At 40.7% G+C, this 20,423-nt stretch overlaps 1 protein-coding gene across 4 annotated transcripts in view; it reads left to right on the top strand.

Annotated features, from left to right (window-relative positions):
* The first annotated feature begins 4,624 nt into the window (after positions 1–4,624).
* septin6 (septin 6) overlaps positions 4,625–20,423 on the top strand; it is a 72,350-nt gene continuing 56,551 nt past the window's right edge. For 2 of the 4 annotated variants that reach the window (XM_048605080.1, XM_048605077.1), the window contains exons 1-2: positions 4,625–4,837; positions 20,112–20,226. In XM_048605080.1, the coding sequence (XP_048461037.1) occupies positions 4,751–4,837; positions 20,112–20,226 (202 nt within the window). In that variant the 5' untranslated portion in view covers positions 4,625–4,750. The remainder of the gene's footprint in view (positions 4,838–20,111; positions 20,227–20,423) is intronic. The other 2 variants (XM_048605078.1, XM_048605081.1) reach the window with 1 other exon arrangement.

Here is a 20,423-nt window from a genome sequence, read left to right as displayed (position 1 = left end):
GCCTAGACCCTTCATCAGAAATGCATTTCTGATGAAGGGTCTAGGCCCGAAGCGTCAGCCTTACTGCTCCTATGATGCTGCTTGGCCTGCTGTGTTCATCCAGCTCTGCACCTTGTTGTCTCTTATACTCAATGCACTGACCAATAAAGGCAAGTGTACCAAATGCTTTCTTCACACCCTTGCCTACCTGCAACTCCACTTTCAAGGAACTATGAACTTGCACTTCAAGGTATCTTTGTTCAGCAACACTCCCCAGGACCTTACCATTAAGTGTATAAGTCCTGCCCTGATTTGCCTTTCCAAAATTCAGCACCTGACATTTATCTAAATTAAGCTCCATCTGCCACTCCTCAGCCCATTGGCCCATCTGATCAATGTCCCATTGTAATTTGATGTAACCTTCTTCTTTGTCCACTACACTACCAATGTTGGTGTCATCTGCAAATTTACTAACCATAACTCCTTTATATCATTTATATAAATGACAAAAAGTAGGGTACCCAGTACCGATCCTTGCAGCACACCACTGGTCACAGGCCTCCAGTCCAAAAAACTCTTCACCTCTACCCTCTGTCTCCTAACTTCAAGCCAATTTTGTTTTCAGGTGGCTAGCTCTCCCTGGATTCTATGTGATCTGACATTGCTAATTAGTCTACCCTGCGGAACCTTGAAGTCTATGCTATGGCTTCATCAATCTTCTTTGTGAGGTGTTGCATATTGCTAAGGCAAACCAGGGTAGGACTTATACACTTAATGATAGGGTCCTGGCTGGTGTTGCCGAACAAAGAGACTTTGGTTTGCATGTCATGGATCCTTGAAGTCAGCAGGACAGATTAAGAATGATGGTTAGAAGGCATATGGGATTCTTACCTTTATTGGTCAAGGCATTGAATACAAGAGCATGTAGGCTATGATGGGGCTGTATATAACATTAATTAGGCCACAGCTGGTGTACTATGTACAGCTCTGATTGTCAAACCATCGGAGGGATGTAATTGCACTAGAAAAGGTGCAGAAGAGCACGAGGATGTTGCCTGGACAGGAACATTTCAGCTGTGTAAAGGGACTAGATAACTGCATGGATTGTTAAATGTAGGGAATATAGGGGAAATATTTCTCCCTTCATAGAGGGGTCAATAACCAGGGAGCACAGTTTTAAGTTAAGGGGCATGAGGTTAGAGGGGAGTTGAGGTTTTTTCCACCCAAAGGATAATAGGTGTCTCGTATTCTCTGCCTGAAAGGTGCTAGAGGTGGGAAGCTTTAAGATATTTAAGAACTATTTAGATGAACACTTGAAATGCCACACCATACAAGATTACGGGTCAAGTGCTGAAAAATGGAATCAGTGTAGATGATTGTTTGATGACCGGCATAAGTCAACATGGGCTGAAAGTCTTCCTTCCATGCTGTAAAAACTCTATGACTCTTTTATTGAAATCAATGCCTTAAATTAAAAAACTTTAACCTTTTTTTTCTCTCTGCCAACATTCTCCCTGCGTTCTGGAAGGATTATTTTCATTTGCTGCCATACAGGTGCCCGTCCTGGATTTCATCATGGTATTTGTCAATGAAATGTCAATTGTTATTACCTTACCCAATTTTGTAGACACTTTATAGCACAGACTATGTTATGAAATGATCTTAAATACTCAAAGAGCAAATAAAAGATCCCACCTCCATCTATTTGGAGTATATAAAGCGAATTGTATTGAGTGGGAACACTGAAATTAATTAGAAATTAGGCAACAGTTATACTGAAACTACCTGCCCCACACTCACTCTTAAGCCTGGTACACAGTCAATAAACCCTAGTTATGTTGTACAGATAGGTTGCTGTGAGGACAGACACAAATTGCTTGCCTTCATTTGGTCTCCAATTCCTTAATGGCATTTCTACAATAATCCAAGCCTGAAACTGCTGTATCACAATATAATAGCAGCAATTTGGTTGAACTGTTACATCCCCCAGCAGCTACATTTTCTCATTTTTGCTGAAGATGCTGACTTAGAATGGAACAGTATAGCCTTTATTGTCACAAGCATTTGAATGATTGCAGTGAAAAATTTGTAATGTCGTTGCTCTGGTGCCATCTTAGGTACAGGATACCTAGGTACAGACACTTAAGCGTTTGTTACAGAATTGAAAGAGTTTAAAAAAAGTCTAGCATAGGAATACGAAGTATAAAAAGTACTCAAATTACTCAAAGTCTGGAATAAGAATGAAATTATCTTTAAAATTTGCTCAAATTACAGTCCTTTTCACTGAGTCTGTGCCTGCTGGGCTTCAGAGCATGAGGCCTTGCTGCCTTGCTGCCTTTTGCACTGGCCTCCTGCCCGGAACCCGCCACCAGGACATATGCTGATGTATGGCTGTGGTAGTGCTAATTGGTAGCGCTTTCAGTGAGGGTCATAAGGCTCTGGGTTCAAATCCCACTCCAGGATTGGAGCTTAAACTTCAAGGTTCCAAAGGAATACTGCATTACCAGAGGTGCCATCATTCAGATGAGATGTTAAACCCATCTGTCCTTTCAGCTGGATATAAAAGATCAAATTGTACTGTTTGAGGAAGTGCCAGTGGAGTTATCCCTTGTGCCAATATTCATCCCTTCATCAATATCACAAAAAAAATCTGGTCCTTATCACGTTGCTGTTTATGGGAGCTTTTTGTGTGCACATTAGCTGCTGTCTTTCCTACAATACAATGATGACATCACCAGAAAGTATTTCATTGGTCAGAGATAGTAGGAACTGCAGATGCTGGAAAATCTGAGATAACAAGGTGCAGAGCTGGATGAACGCAGCAGGCCAAGCAGCATCAGAGGAGCAGGAAAGCTGATGTCTCGGGCCTAGACCCTTCTTCAGAAAGATTTCTGAAGGGTCTAGGCCTGAAATGTCAGCTTTCCTGCTCCTCTGATGCTGCATGGCTTGCTGCGTTCATCCAGCTCTACACCTTGTTATTTAATTGGTCAAATGCTTTGAGATATGCAGTGGTTGTGAAACAATCTGGATAGGATTCTCTACTGGCTACATAATTGCCCAGTCCCTGGTTCCTCCATTCACCACAATACTTCTGCTGTCACTTCACCCTCACCTCCATATTTAATGCCCAATAAAACCAGTGCTCTCTCTCACACCCGCAATTCTGTGTTTCCTATGGCCCTAATCTCCACTCCTCAAGGCCATGGGGCACAGCCTTATAAAGATATAATGGATAATTTATTTAGCTACCCACTACCAGATCTGTTAGACCACAGAAAGCAGTATCAAGTTCTGTTGTCATCTGCTAAATCTGCTCACTGTTTCAGGATAATCCTAGTATGCAAGGTAAACTCTTGAGATTAGGACCATCTTATAACTTGTCTCTGCTATATCATTGCTTTCAATAGCCCACCTCATAGATTCATAGAATCCTGGCTTATACAGCACGGAAACAGACCCTTCGGTCCAACTCATCTGCGCCGACCAGATATCCTAAACTATGTAGTCCCTCTTGCCAGAATTTAATTGGCCGAACTTTCTCACTGTTCTGGTCTAGAACTTACATCTTCTTGAGTTTTTCTTCCAGCCCTCTGTGAACTCATCTTTTTCATTAGATCCATCTCGTGTTCCTTCAATGCCATTCTTATCAAACTGGGAATCACCATCTTCCCCTCATAGTCGCCATGTCAAATAATATTGTGAATAAGTTTCTCTTTTTGCTGTCTCTCTCAAATTCTGCTACTTTCCTCTCAAAACGTGCCCTTGATCCTTGATTCAACCAGCCTTGCAAACTGTTGTTCTATCTTCAATCACCCTTTCTTCTCTGTTATCTATAAGAAATTAAATTAAGATCGTTCACATTTGAATAAAAGAGAAGCATTTCTATAAAAAGGTAATAAAATACGCGCCGTATTGTGTCCAGTGGAAGGGTGAATCACCCTGTGACATATTGGATTAGTCACTGCTTACAGTAGGAGGTAAATCAAGTCGCATCTAAATCTTTACAGTTTGCGTCAGTTCACTTAGACATTAAAGGTTAGGTATCTTTGAAGTTAAACGTGGGTGCTAGTCGCTGTATTGCCCTGTGCATATATCACCCACTGAGTTTTGTGGGAGGGGAAAAGACAACTGACTTTTAAAAAAAACTTGCAATACACTGAAGTAACAATGACGCCGCCTATACGACAACAAAAATACTGACTTTTCCGCACCTGCTCTACATCAACCACATCATTTGCACAGTAATTCTTAAAAAGAAACGCATTGTTAAGAAAAATGCGCCAAACGAATCGCTTCCTTGCAAATATTTTTCAATTTGAAATTTGCGACTTATAATGTATAAATACCGTAGTTTTTAGAAGTTTAAAGCATTGGGAAATAACCATTTTAAGGTACTTGAATTAGTGTTTAAATAAAGCTGCAAGTGTGAGTTGCTCATGAAGGAACTACACTCAATCTCTTTAAGCCGAGAAAATAACATTTCGTCAAATCAGAGCAAAAAAAATGATACTTAACGCTTCCGCTATTCTTGCAACAATGTGTCTAACGGGGGACGCTATCATTCTCGAAACAGGGGATACTGTCGACCAGCTGGTAAAATTTTGACGATATTGGGGAAGGCAACTGGTGGCTAAAAAGCAAATCGGGATTGTAAGGCGTGCCGCGTGCTGACAGCGAGTCAGCGAACAAACCGTGTTTGTGGTGCAGAGAGACAGACAGTAGTTGCCCTCATTCCCCCCCCCCACCTTTGAGCGCAGTGGTAGCGGCCAACATGTATCCAGTGCCTGTGGCTGGGGTACGCGAGCTTCTTGTCACCAGTGGATCGACAATGGCGGCGGTTGAAGTAGCTCGGCAAATGGTGAGTGAGTAACTGCACACCCTCCACCTTAACTCTCATTCACAAATTTTAATCGCTAAACGCAGGGCTGTCTTTGTTCAGCCGTTTGCACAGTGAGGCTGCATTCTGTATTTTCATTTCGCCCCCAGGCTGCTGGTCAGCTATTGTTCACTGAGAAAAGTGGGGGTGGGAGCGTGGGCAGAAAGGGGAAAATAAGCTGGGCGTTGGCTTCGTGATCTTAAAATAAAATTGCATCTAATTTAACAGTTTAAAATCTAAGAAGGCGATAAGGGGGCAGACAGACACGATTGCCTCCCTCCCGCCATTTTCAGCACAGGTAGCTTGGACCCATTGTAGGTGGAGGGAACCCTTTCCCACTGGCTTCTTTTTAAATGTGCCACCTGTATTTTCAACTTTAGTCTTTTTTTTTTAATTTATGGCTTTCCGATGATCAAAAAACAGCTGGCTTGTGAGCAGTTGAGGGTAACCATGACATGCCTAGAGTCAGAATGGGACAGCATGCAGTTCACGTAAAATAACGGTCCATGTAGTTGATATATTTTACCTAAATATTAAACGGACGCAGTCTGAGCCCTGTATTGTATTATTTCGCAGCCAGGCTTAGTACATTAATTAAAACACAGTTTTGCACACTGCGTATGCAGCAAACCACATGAATGAGATTTAGTAAGACAGCCGAGAGTGCGCTGCAGATTGGATATAAAATGCGTGCTTCAGGAGTGAGGGAGGGGAGGGGAGGGGAGGGCAGACCTTAAAGAGGCTTTTAAAATCATGAGCGACATGGATGCGGTGAATGGCCAAGCTGTTTTCCCCTTGGGTGAGGGTGTCCAAAACTAGAGGGCATAGGTTTAAGGTGAGAGGAGAAGATTTTAAAAAGGACCTGAGGGGTAACTTTTTCACGCAGAGGGTGGTGCGTGTATGGAACGAGCTGCCAGAGGAAGTGGTGGAGGCGGGTACAATTGCAACATTTAAAAGGCATCTGGATAGGGTGTATGAATATATTGTATATGAATAGGATTGGGTTTCAAGGGGTATGGGCCAAATGCTGGCAAGCGGGACTAGGTCAGATTGGGATGTCCGGTTGGTGCAGACGAGTTGAACCAAAGGGTCTGTTTCTATGCTGTATGACTCTGATACTAACAAATAATGTGCACAGAGATATTGAGGCATTGCATTTGTAGTTTAAAGCATCTTCTGAATTGTTAGATCAGAAGGGTAGTTATAATATAGTACAGTCTAGCTTTTTATTTCAATTAAAATAACCAACTATGCTGTCAAAATTTCAAGATTTAACAGAATAATGCAAATTGAACCGGAGTGATTTTATGCTGTTACTTCACGACATGTTCTCGTAGAATGGTGAATCCTCTCAATAGGAGTTGTAACGTGTCACTCACTCTTGGCTTGCCATTCACATTCAATTTTTGTAAATTTGAGATTGCCCAAAACTTTGTCACCTTTGCCTTAAACTTGTATTAAGTCCCATTCACCCACCATCCCAATGTATTCACTGGTCCACATTGGTTTTTGGTTAAGTTGTACCTCAATTTTTGTATCTCATTGTCACTTTCAAATTTTTCCATGTTCTTACCTTTACTATCTCTGTATTCTGCTCTAGTTTCCACAACTAATCTTCCCTTTTAATCAATACAACAAACCAGAGATGCACAGGCTCTGCAGAAGTCAGCCCTTTGAATTACACAGCTTCAGGAAGGGGCACTCGACCTGAACCATTAATTCTGATTCTCTCCACAGGTGCTGCCAGACCTGCTGAGTTTTTCCAGCAATTCCTATTTTTGTCTCTGATTTAAAGCATCCGCAGTTCTTTCAGTTTTTAATCCCAATTTTAATTACTCCTCTCTTGGTAACCACGCCCTTTGTTACATGGGCCACATGCTCCAAAATTCTCTCCTGGTGCCTCTGTTTCCAACCTTGAGATATTACTTAAAATGTACCTTTTTAACCAAGCTTTTGGTCATGTTCCTTAATATCTCTACGTGTCACTCAGATGTCGTTTTGTAATATTCCTGTGAAGCACCTTGGGACACTTTATTATGCTAAAGACAATATAAATCCCAAGTCAATAGATGTGAAGCTGGTAAAGCACAGCAGGTCAGACAGTATCTGAGGAGCAGGAATGTCAACGTTTCGTCAAAAGGTTTCAGCCAGAAACGTTGACTTTCCTGCTCCTCAGATGCCGTCTGACCTGTGCTTTTCCAACTTCTCATCTATTGGCTCTGGCTTCCAGCATCTGCAGTCCTTACTTGTCTCTAAGTCATAAATCCCAGGTTGTGTGTTTAAAAAGTCCCGATGGCTTTAAAATTAGTGGTAAATCACATAATAGCAGCAAATATATTTATTAGCATTTGTGTATTGCTCTGCTGTCTAATTCAATCATTCTGTAATGGATTTCAGCCACTCGAACCTCTTGTGCCATCAACTTTGCTGCTTGCTAATAACTCAAAGCTTAAGCCAAAGTTTGTTTTTTGAATGCATGTTTGCCATTTTTTAATGTTTGGGTTATGGTTAAAGATCCCCAGAGCTGTCGGACAGCTGGCCCAATGATCTTTTAACATGCGATCTCTTTCAGCATATTACTGAAACCGTCTGCTATCTTTTTTGTAAGGTGTTGGGGGAGGGGGAGTCGGGGCTGAGTAAGTGGGAGAGGATGTAATGTGATAAACCTGAAAATTTTCACTAAAACATTAATGTTAATGTTGACATTTAATTTATTACACATTTTTGTCTATAAGTTTGCTCAGATGTGAATTTTGGAAAAGTTGCGTTTGCAAGCCCATAGAAATCGGTGGTGTGCCTTCCCTTTAGCTAGAATGGCACTCATGATGTCAGATAGCAAGTTTCAGCATATCATTCTAGCTACAGTTAGGAGCACAGGTTACATTCCCAAGTCATAATGTGTGCATTGGAGATGTGTTTCCACTGTCCTTCGAGATATGGGGAATGAGGTGCTGGTGCATTAGACTTGGGGAATTGCTGTAAATTACTCTTGTAGATAGTGCATCGGTGATGGAAGGAATGATATTGAGTCCAGGGACATTGATCAAGCAAACTGCTGGCCTGAGTGGTGTTTAACTGCTTCAGCACTCTGGTGGCTGCAACCATCCAGCCGGGGATGGGCAGTCTAACGTTTCTGACTTGACAGGCATCATCAGCATCAAGTTAAGGCAGAAGTAATACAGCCTAATAAACCAAAAAGTAATCCTTTACTATCCCATCTTGCTTCACTTTGAATTCCAGAAGAGGGCCGCACGGTGGCTCAGCCATTAGCACTGCCGCCTCACGGCGCCAGGGGCCCAAGTTCAATTCTAGCCTCGGGCGACTGTGCAAACCCACGTGGACGTTCTCTCCATGTCTCCTTGGGTTTTCTCTGGGTGCTCTGGTTTCCTTCCACAGTCCAAAGGTGAGCAGGTTGGATGGATTGGCCATGCTAAATTGTCCATAGAGTCCAGAGATGTACAGGTTAGGTGGGCTAGCCATGGGGAATGCAGGGTTACAGGAATAGGGCAGGGGAATGGATCTGGGTGGGATGCTCTTTTGGAGGGTCGGTGTAGACTCAATGGGCCTAATGGCCTGCTTCCACACTGTAGGGATTCTATGAAGAGAACCTCTAGCTACACAGGGTCAATTCCAATATCGTTATTTCATTCTCTATGGTCGTTTTGGACAGGATGTCAAATTACTATGCTAGTACGTGTCTTCTTGTAGTAACCAGATAGTGTTGAGATTGTCAAGCTCATTTTACTCAGTGGCAACAGAAGTAGAAGACAAACTGGTGTCACAGGTGTCAAAACTTACTGTTCCAGCCAGTTCGCCTAACTTCAGTAGCTGAATGTCATCTGATATCCCAAGGAAGTGTTGCAGCCTTGCAACAGATGCCTAGATGTTTTGCTTTTAACTAGTAGCTTCTGAGCATTACTTTAATTTTGTCCTTGGTGTTTATCCTTTCCATTTGGTGCTCCAGGTTTTCCATTATAGCCACTACCCGTTTTGCTGTGTGACCTTGCATTATATTGACAGGAATGATGTGGAAGTGCTGGTGTTGGCCTCGGATGGGCAAGGTCAAAAATCACACAACACCAGATTATAGTCCAGCAGGTTGATTTGAAGACTCAATCTTTTGGAGTCTAACTCCTTCAGATCTCAGTGAGAGAGAAGGCATTGGACTCGGAATTTATAAGCAAAAGATCAAAGGGTCATAGAACTGGTGCAGTGTTGAATAAACCTAAGATGGCTATTAAATCTTTAATCAGTTAGAAAGAATTAATATGCAAATTCTCAAATTTCTTTCACGTCACTTTCCCAAGATAACTAAAGGTTTTATCAGTTCCCTCGTATATCAGAGGTGACATCCTAGGTCAGACAATGCATTTTAGGTATATGACAGGAAGTGCAGCGTTGTATTGATACCAGCTGGCAAAGTACATTTGGAAACTAATCATTTGCATATATTGTATTAAAATAATCAGTGCCCCAACTTATTTTAATAATTCACAATACTGAGGGCATATGACTTCTCTGGGTTTCCAATGCGATATAATGAAATTAATAAAATATTAATGCCCTCTAATTTGCTTTTTGAGTGGATGCATTTGCAAATGCTGAAGATAGCATTGCTGTCTCTGGAAGGATGAGGGTTATGCTGGCAACGCTGAAATTGTTGAGCCATACAAGAGACTTCAGTGTTTGGTTACCAGAGTCAGTTCTGCGTGGAAAAATCTGAACAGTGGCAGCAGTTTGGTCCCTTAGGTTATGGGATGAATTTTCAATATCATTCCTAAATTGTGACTCCTGCTGGAAGTATGTACCTGTGGATATTGCATTAGAGCAAGGTTGGGTTTGGTTGCTATGTTCAAAGTATTTGAATAGTGTGCTGACCCCCAGTGTGTAAACATCTCCACTTGGTTGCCACTTAGCTAATGCACTAGAATTTGCTGTTACCATAGCTCATTCCCAGAAAGAGTCAGAGCCTTTTGGTGAGAGCAGGAAAATTACAAAGTGCTTTTAGAGTAGAAAAAAAAATCAAAAGGTTGTCTGGAGATTTGATACCACAATCTTAATAGCTGCTGAGTGTGAATAAGTGGTTTCTTCCATCGAGGAGGAAAATGCACTTGTCAGAAGTGATATTTGAAGTAACTTATGACTTGTACTTAACATTAATTTAATAAACCTTCCAGTATGTCAAGAATGAGAATTTAAAATTGAAATCTGTTTAGGAAATGTGATGTTGCAATCTCCGGTAGCATGTATTTTTCTGTTTTACCAGTGAGGACCTGTAGAAGCTGTTGTGTATTTTAACTCCAATTTGTGTATTTACTGCCAAATATCCTGTTTTCAGTTCTCTTCCCGCACTTAATTAGCGATAATTGCTTAAGTGGATTGTTTCACTCAACAATTTTGTTGTTTTTGCTCTGTGCGGTACTTACTCCCTAGTGCAGTGCAATTGCACAATCCCATTCCACTGCCTCTTGAAAACATGGCACTCAATGGACTCATCAGCCGAAAGCATGGTTACAGTGGCAGTGGATATACCTGTAACTTTTGTGAAGATGCTGGGAATTCTGTGATTGGGCTGAGTTTGTGCTCGTATCTGCTGTTTTGCATTGAATATTCTGAATCTACATGTGTATAAATTTTCATTATATACTACCCTATCCCAAGGTCTCAATACAGTTTTGCATATTGAGCTGCCTTAATGATAGTTAGAGTGTGGCATTAGGAATGAATCGAACAGCAAGCTTCGATGGTTAGCTGATTTTTGTTTCCACTTTTTAAAAAAAAAGAAAATTTGGTCTACTTGCGCTATTTAATTATGCAGTACTAAATTATCCTTTCTATCTTTAACTTAAGACCCTTCCCTCCCCACCCTTCAGAATAGGTGAATAGTTATTCTGAGCCCTTTAATCTCAATTTATATCATCCTGTCTTTCCTACTTTGAATCCACACCAACTTCTCCCATCTCTTTCTAGCCACCCTTTACACCCATTTTAATCTCTGTATGATCTTTCCTTCTACAATCAGGAGCCAAATGAATGCAGTTTAAAACCTAAGATCATGGTAGGACTGTAACTTATACTTGGTTACATGTACAGTAGTTAACGCTTGGTATGCTGTATACTTTGAACCATTCCTATTCAAAGCCAATAATCCTCATTTGTGTTGTCTCACTGAAAGTTGGTCAAACCATTCCATTCTGGCACAGGTTGTTTCCTTATGTAAAATTTACAGCATAGAAACAGCCCATTGGGCCCAACTTATGTGTTCCTGAAGATCCTCTCCCACTTTACAACTGCCATCCTTTTCTTGTAATTATTTAGAACTCATAACAAACTGGCAAGTATTGAGAATTAATTAGCACAGAGTAGGAAAAAAAAGTCATCCTCAGATGGCAACTGTGACTAATTTGGTACTGCAAAGATCTGTGCTTCAATCCCAGCTGATGCATTCTATAATCAATGATGTGCATGTGGGGGCCTAATGTAATATTTCCAAGTTTGCTGCTAATACAAAACTATGTGGGATGTGAATTGTGAGGAGGGTGAAAAGAGGAATCAAGGGTATTTAAAGGAATGTGAGCAAGTATGATGTGGTAAAATATGAAGTTATCTACTTTGGTAGGAAAAGCAAAGTCAGAGTATTTGTGTCCTTGTTCATGAGTCATTGAAAGCTAAAGTGCAGCAAGCAGTTAGGAAGGCAAATCATATGTTGATTTTTATTGAGAGTGGATTTTAATACGAAGGTAAAGATGGCTTGCTGCAAATTTTACAGAGCCTTGGTGAGACCATACTTGGAGTTTTGTGTACAGTTTTGGCCTTCTTATCTGAGGAAGGAAATACTTGCCTTGGAGCAACTGCAAAGAGCATTCACCAGACTGAATTGTGGAATGGTAGGATTATCCTATGATTAAAGATTGAGGAGACTGGGCCTTTATTCTCTGGAGTTTAGAGTGAAAGGTGACCTTACTGAATCTTACAAAATTCTTACAGAGCTCAACAGTGTAGATGCAGGAAGAATGTTTCCATTAGTTGGATGGGGCATGGGCTCCAAATAAAGTGTAGGTCATTTAGGACTGAGATGAAGAATTTGTTTAATACAGAGATTGGTAAATCCTTACATTAGCATTTCAAATTAGTTGTGTATTTTAGCACAATAAGTATTTAGGACTATTTCCTGTTGGCTTCTTAGGAACAAATTACTCCAGTGCTTGGCTGAGAAATACTATATTTAAAAAAGTGGGTTGTAGTACCTGCATTTTGCCAAATTCTTGAAAAATATGAATCAAGTTATAAATTTGCATTGACTAAAGCTTCAGTCTTATTATGATTTGTGCTGTAAAAGGTCTTAGCCTTGACAACACACAGTTTCGATGCATGATTTCCAAAATACTGCTGAGAAGCTAGCTTGAGGCAGAATACAAAGTATGTTTTGTTTGTCCTTAGAAAACCACATGTATGGTAGAAAACGGGGTACGTACATTACACACACTAGCCTTTCTAATCTGGAAGCCAGCTGTAAAAGTCCTTTCTATGAAATGGGTTTGGACTGTTTTGATTTGCTGTGCTTGACCTGGGATTGCTTGTTGCTGGCAAAGGGTATTGGAATTAGAAGCATCTCCTGTTTCAACGAGCATTTAAATGATTAAAAAAAGTATAGCTCTTATCACAATTTAGAGAGATGCCTTTATAAATTAAACAGAATACTAATGTTTTGAGAGGATTTACACTTTCCAATTATTTGTAAATTTCGAGCTTTGACACTTTAAAGTTCCTTCATCAGACTGCAGTTGATGGATTCTGTGGAGCAATTCCTCAGAGAATATTTGAACAGGAGCCTTAACGGGGAAGGCATTAATAGCTAAACTCAGCCAATGAAAATATTGTTTTCATTAATTTTGGAAGTGATATGCATGCAATGTACGTCATTTGTTCATGTAATTGTTCTGAACACTAATAATGAAATGACAATGAATCACAACTTGGCTTTCTTTACAAAAGGACTTAGCTAAGTTATTTCGTGTCTGCTTTGATATGAGTCGAAAGGGGAGCTAAACTTATAAGCAACTGCCAAATTAAAGAACATCCGCCAGCATTGAAGGGTGCTTAAGGACCGCTTCCTTTAGCAAACACCTGAGCAATGGTAGTTTGATTAAATACTGTTCAACTTCAGCTACAGTCTTTACTCCAGATAAACTGTGGCAGTCATGCAGTAATCTTGGATGAAACCAAGCTGCCATGACCAGATTTTCAGTGCTATATAAATTCCCGAAACAGTTTAAGGGGCTTTGTGTGAAAATTATCTTCTTTTGATTTTAAGGGTTTTTTCAAACAATGAAGCAAATGGCAATGGCAAAAACTGTTTAAAACAGAAATTGTAGGGAGTGAAAAGAGGAAACAGGAAACCACTTGTAAACCGTCTTTCCGTCTAGCTTGCTTCTCTTGTTTAATTCTGCTTTGAGACCACTTTTTGTTTAAGGTCTTGTTGTGCAGTGTTTTTATATTTCTCTTGTGAAATTCTCGGGTGCAACAAATATTCCATTCCATTGCCAGCCTAACACCAAGGCTAGTGAAATGTGCTTGTGTAATCATTTTTTTTCTGAAGGTTGGATCCCAATTTTATCATTCAATACCTCCATCTCTTTTTTTTCTTTTTGAAATTGGAATGGACTAGGAGGCTATATTTTGTGGTGGCTCACAATGCAGATATACTTCCCACTATGGGATACTCTTCTCTGTGAGTCAGTGAAGGTTTCTGCTGTGCCAAATCACTTCATCCAGCGTAAATGCCAAACAATTTCAAAATGCACCAATCTGTAACAACTGAAGTTAAATATAGTAAGTCCTCATTTGAAGTTGTGATTGTGTGTTCCTGAAAATTGTGACTTTAAGTGAAACAACTTGAAGTGAGTCATGGGTTCCCACAGGAATCATTGGTAGAGCCAGAGTTAGTACCTATTGACACTTGTGGCTCGGACAACCAATATACAGGTTGAAATACTGTAGTACTGTGCATTGCTAGCTGAAATAACCTGCAAAATAAAATAAATCACTGAATATAACAGAACTACCATACACTTGTAGGAATCTTCTTTCTGAAAGCTGCACCCTGTACTTTTCACCCAACTAAGCCCAGAGATGAGGAAAAGCAATTTATTATACCCCTGTACAGCAGCAATCACATAAGACCATAAGAAATAGGAAAAGGAGTAGGCTGTTTGGCTCCTTGAGCTTGCTTCAACATTTAACAGGCTCATGACTAATTCAACATTTCTCACGTTCACTTTCCTGCCCTTTCCCCATAACCCTTGATTCCCCTACTGATCAAGAATCTGTCTATCTCAGCCTTGCATATGCCCAACGATTATGTCCCCACATCTCTCTGTGGCAAGTTCCAAAGACTCTTAATCCTCTGAGGCGTAAAATTCTTCCTTATCTCAGTTTTAGATTTGTGCCCCTTTATTCTGAGACTATGCCCTCTGATCTTAGACCCTACCATGAAAGGAAACATCCTCTGTGTTTACCCTGTCAAGTCCCTTAAGAGTTTTACATGTATCATTTGAGATCATCTCTCATTCTTCTAAACTCTAGTGAAGAGCCCCAACCTGTTTAGCCTTTGCTCATAAGGCAGTCTTCTCTGAACTGCCTCCAACGAAAAGATCTTTCCTTAAATATAGGAGACAAAAACTGCTCACAGTATTCCAGATGTGGTTTCCAGCATCTTGTACAGTTGCAGTAAGACTTCCCTGCTCTTCTACTCCAACCATCATGAAATAAGGGCCAATGTTCCATTAGCCTTCCTGATTATCTGCTGCATTTGTGTGCTAGCTTTCTGTGTTTCATGCAAGGTACCCTAAGTTCCTTTGTGATGCAGCTTTCTGCAGATTTTCTCAATTTAAATAATATTCTTTTTTGTTCTGCCTTCCACAATGAACAACTTTGCATTTTTCCACAATGTACTCCATTCATCAACTTTTTGCTCACTTACGTAACCTCTCAATGTCTTTCTGTAAACTGCTGTATTCTTGTCACAATGTACCTTTCCACCTATTTTTGTGTCGTCTACAGATTTGGCTACAGTTCTTAGTGAATCATAGAATCCCTACAGTGTGGAAACAGGCCCTTCGGTCCAGCAAGTCCACACTGCCCCTTGGAGCATCCCACCCAGACCCATTCCCCTATAATCTACACATCCCTGGACACTATGGGCAATTTAGCATGGCCAATCCATCTAACCTGCACATCTTTGGACTGTGGGAGGAAACCAGAGCACCTGGAGGAAACCCACACAGACACGGGGAGAATGTGCAAACTCCACACAGACAGTCGCCCAAGGGTGGAATTGGACCTGGGTCCCTGGTGCTTTGAAGCAGCAGTGCTAACCACTGACTGGTGTGCTGCCCGAAAACGCTTCCTTCAGGTCATTAATATATAGTGTAATCAGTTGTGGTCCCAGCACTGATCCTTGTATAACCCCACTGGTCACGGGTTGCCAACCTGAAAAAGAACCCCTTATCCCCACTCCTTGTTTTCTGCCCATGAGCTAATTCTGTATCCTTGCCCTAGACTTTGTATACTTCAATGGCCTTGTCTCTGACCCAAGGACGGAACACCTCACAAATTTGAAAGTGACATAATTTAAAAATGGGCCTTCTTTCATAGATATATGCAGTCTTGGTATTTTCCATATGTGTGTGTGGGTGGGAGGGATGTGGAGGAGGTGGGGGGGAAGAGAAAATCAATTTTGGACACTATATAGGGCGTTCTTTCCTTCGAACATTGGCTCCGAGTTTTGTTTAAAGCTCAAGAACATCTTTCTTCGCAATGGCATCACCAGGTTGAATATTACAGTGAGTCCTGATGACATCCCATAGTGCACTAAGGACAGCAGATGCATGGTAACACATGCACCATGCACACATTGAGGATGGTGGTGAAGTACAGTGCAAAATTATGTTAAAATGAAGATAGTGACTTTATTTGAAGAAACAGCTTGAAAACAACATGACATTGTTTAGTTTTAATGTTCACTGGGGTATCTGTTACTGTTTGGGTGGTCTTTCTGAATATGAGAAAAAGCTTTTAGAACTACAATAGCTCTTTGTTGTGTGTTCTTTTGATCTCTAATATCTGAATTATCTTTAAGCTGCAGTACTTGGATGGACCGGTTCATTGTCACAGTTGAGCAGACAAGTGGCCCCATATATATTCTGTTCACTCCCATCTTGGCTCCTTTGATAATTCACTTGAGCCATGGGATTGTGGACTGGAACTGCACACTGCGTCTTGATTACATAATCTAGATTGACACTACTGAACATTTGCTATATTCACAGAAGCACTATCCTTCTGTTAACTTCATTTCACGGTTCAGGTGAATGTTAAAGGTCCTGTGGTAGCAATTGAAGAAGAACAAATTATCTGCCAGGTTTCAACCAAGACCATCAAAAACAGATTCACTGGTTGTTCCCCTTGATATCATTTGTGAAAGAGCTACTACAGTGAAAGACTTGTCACTTCGTTGCCTGTGAACCCTCAGAAGTTTGAGAGATGCTATCAGGTGTTAAATAAATCCAAGAATGTTTCTGTATAGGATTGATGTAGAGCCAGGTTGTTGAACTTATCATATTTCCTCCATTTGGAAATTGAAAAGTAATATTTCACCTGTTAATCTAATTTTGAATGAATTGTCACCCCTGTCTGTATCAGGTTATTGCAAGTGTTGATAGCTATATGAATGTTTTCTGTCATTTTTGTCCTGAAATTTCTTTCCATTAGTACCTTGTTCCAGTGTACTTGACGTAGACTAGTGTACTACCTGCAGACATCAGGTCCCCATTCAGCCAGCCCAGCTGGCCCCCGCCTCCCTAACCTGTCCTTCCTCCCACCTATCCCCTCCTCCCACCTCAAGCTGCATCCCCATCTCCTACCTACTAACCTCATCCCGCCCCCTTGACCTGTCCGTCCTCCCTAGACTGACCTATCCCCTCCCTAACTCCCCACCTACACTCACCTTTACTGGCTCCATCCCCACCTCTTCGACCTGTTTCCTCTCCACCTATCCTCTCCTCTATCCATCTTCTATCCGCCTCCCGCTCTCTCCCTATTTATTTCAGAACCCCCTTCCCCTCCCCCATTCCTGATGAAGGATCTAGGCCCGAAACGTCAGCCTTTTTGCTCCTATGATGCTGCTTGGCCTGCTGTGTTCATCCAGCTCTGCACCTTGTTGTCTCCCCCCTCCATTCAGTCAGCTCTTTTTCAAAGGTTGAAGAACTGGTCTGACCACAGAACATTATGCTTTGTTTGGAGTCTTCCTTGTTCCCAGCAACTGATCAATCAGCGATAGTAGGAACTGCAGATGCTGGAGAATCCGAGACAACAAGGTGCAGGGGTGGATGAACACAGCAGGCCAAGCAGCATCATAGGAGCAGAAAGGCTGCCTACAGCCATACTAGTCTGAAAACGTCTGATCTCGGAAGCTAAGCAGACTCAGGCCTGGTTAGTGCCTACAACTGATCAATCAGTCTAGTTTAGTATTTTCTATTTGTTTTGTTTATTGCTTCTCCACAGTGATTTGACATTTGAATTGTCTGATTTATTGACACTAAGATTCCTTTCCTCTCACCTTCAATTATTTCTGCACAATGCACACGACACACATCCATTCCTGAAATGTGTGCTACCCTACAATTACTTACGTTGAATTCCATTACTGCTAATTTATCCACCTACTGATTGTTTAATTTTTTTTTGTAGCACTGTTGCTATTTGCAAAATGACCACATCACTTTGGAGTTCTAAATGAATCACACAGATGAGAAGCAATTTGAAAAAAGACCTAAAACTGAACCAATGTGCCACTCCGTACCTCACCTTCCATTCAGATTTGTTTTTCTCTCTCTGACGAATACCGTGTTCAGTTTCAGTGATGTGCTTTGATGGAATTTTATCAGGATTTTTTCAGAAATCCTGTTTGTTTTTTTTTTAACTGTTTGCCAATGCCACTTCCTCAAAACAAAACGTCCATGAACTTGGTTAGGCAAGATGCCTCTTTCCGATGCTGTGTTGACTATTAGTTATCAAATACTTAATGACTGTACATATTGTAATGCATAATGTACTCTTCCTCTTGGCCATTATTTTTGTACACTGTTGTGGGAAGCCTTATTATCAAAGTAAGACTGACAGATCTCCAAGTTGCTTTTATGAGATTTGTTCCCTTTAGTTGAATAAATTGTATTTATTAAACCATAAACATGCTGTCACTTCATTGCCAGTGACACCAACAACTTGGGTAGAGATGGATGATTCATTGATCTACAATGCACACGATTGATCAATTTGGCAGGTTCTTCAATGAACCGTTGAAGTTTAGAATTCAACAAAATATATTGATTTTTGTTTCCTGGTCAATGCATGTGGTTCTGTGAATACTTTGCAGGGATGTTTTTAAGTGCTGGATAATTGTTAAATCACTCTGTTTGGACATGCTAGGACACCTTTGGAGACGGTGTGATTGAATCTGGACCTTCTGGATTAGAGCTAGGGACACTATCACCCTGTCAGAAGAACCCTACTTTGCCTCCTGTTGGAGGCTTAAGTAATGGATTTAATTATAATTGATTGCAAGGTAACACAACTGGTCAGCTAGTTAATTACCAGTTTGGTATGACTTGAAGTCAAGTCATTTTCAACCATTGGTAAGTGTTTGCAGTGCAGATTAATAAAAGAATATAAACCACTGATGTAGGATTTCATGCCAGGTGTTGCTGAGAGTGACTACGTAATGGATCGGATGGTTTCAAATGATAAAAAAGAATAAATTTTGTTTGTACTTAAAATTTTAGGAGTATGGCAACTGGAATTGGACATATATATTAATTATTAATAATGCTGGTGTATATTGGATATTCCTGCATTACAGTTGCTGATTGGCAGAATGATTTCATATTCTCACAAAGTTACAAATTTTTCATGGATGGATTGAAGGCTGAGCTTGGTCTCTTGCACATACTGCTGTGGGTGTCTGAGGGAGATCCTCTGTCTCGCAGGGAGGAGGGCTTGGTGGGCGAGCAGTGTTGCACAGGATAAGACTCGGACTAAGCTTAACTGGGGTTTTGACTTTGGCTGCCTTTCTTTGATGGTTTTATTTCCAATAAAGAGTGGCTTCCAGACATGATCCATAGCTGATCAAGCAAGGGTATGTATCTCCTATTTACATGTACAGACTGGAAATGAGAGGAAAAAGGAAGCGGGCAATGTATTCCAAAGAATGAAAATCAAACTTTTAACAAAATGAACAGCAATGTTTTATTGCATCTGGGAAATGGATTCAAGTATTTTAGTTGGTGAATGCTGATCCGTGTCTGGATTCCTGGGGCTGATAGCCAGTTCTGGTTGACATGCAATCAAGTTTTCTGTCTGTTGTATGATATGTGGTCAGAATGTAGTTTTGCACATCTCTGTATTAATCGGTGAAGCTAGCACTTCAGTTTCATTCTTGAAGCCCATTCTGTTGTGATGTAACAAATTATGATTCTAACTGTGTGATGCTACAGCGGATAGGTTCCTATCTGACCTGCCAACTGAGTAACCATAACAACAGAACTTGTTCAATTTAAATCTTCTTATCTTCAAACCGTAGTCCTTTTTTTTTTGAAACTGTACCCTAACGGGACCTGGTCAGCAGGCTGTGAAAACATCTGATTTTTCAATTAGACTACACCATTCATTAAAGGTATCCTGTTATTAGGTGGTGCAGATATTTGTCAGATTTTATTGTGAATTACTATTGGGAGGGTGTGGAATTGATCTTGTCTCAAAATGTTTGAAGATCTTGTTTTAAATGGAGTTTCTCATTGAGTGGCTGCCAAGTAGTGCTTAATTGGTCAAGTTTATAACACTTTTTTATTTACTGCATTTCTTGTCTCCAAGTAGATTTTGAAAACAAATTTGTTACTGTCTGTCAGTTGAGAAGATGTCACAATATATTAATCACCTGCCCCAAAGCCTATGAATTGACATGACTTCAGCATCCAGTTAGAGCCATGTTGCATATGGCTTCAGTCTAACTGTTTGTTACGCAGTTTATTAACTATTGTCACTCCTTGTCCTTGTGATAATGTGCCTTCACTTTTATTTTTTTGAAGTGCTATGTTAGCAAATAATTAAGCATGAACCTGTAAATATAACGAGTACAGTTTTCAGCTTGGTCTGATTTCTCCCTACCTTCCTAATTTGTTTTTTTCTTCCTGTTTTTCAGTCCGAAGGTGCCCGCAACCTTTCACTGTCTGGGCACGTTGGCTTTGACAGTATGCCAGACCAGTTAGTCAACAAGTCAGTGTGTCAAGGTTTCTGCTTCAACATTCTGTGTGTGGGTGAGTATTTAACTGCTGGGGTTCCAACATAACATCTGCTAAAGGCTTGCTGGCTGACCCCGTGGTGTTCTGTCTTAAATGAAATTCTTTCTCTTTTGGGATGAAAGATGATATTTCTTAAATGGCAAGCATTTGCCTTTTAAATTTTGGACCAGCATTGAGCATTTTCCGGGATATGTGGATGAAAAGATCAGATG

The sequence above is a fragment of the Rhincodon typus genome, chromosome 14 (genome assembly GCF_021869965.1).
Source record: "Rhincodon typus isolate 14 chromosome 14, sRhiTyp1.1, whole genome shotgun sequence".
Lineage (NCBI taxonomy): Eukaryota > Metazoa > Chordata > Chondrichthyes > Orectolobiformes > Rhincodontidae > Rhincodon > Rhincodon typus.
Note: the sequence above shows the minus strand (reverse complement) of the source record. Positions and strands in the feature narration are given on the sequence as shown.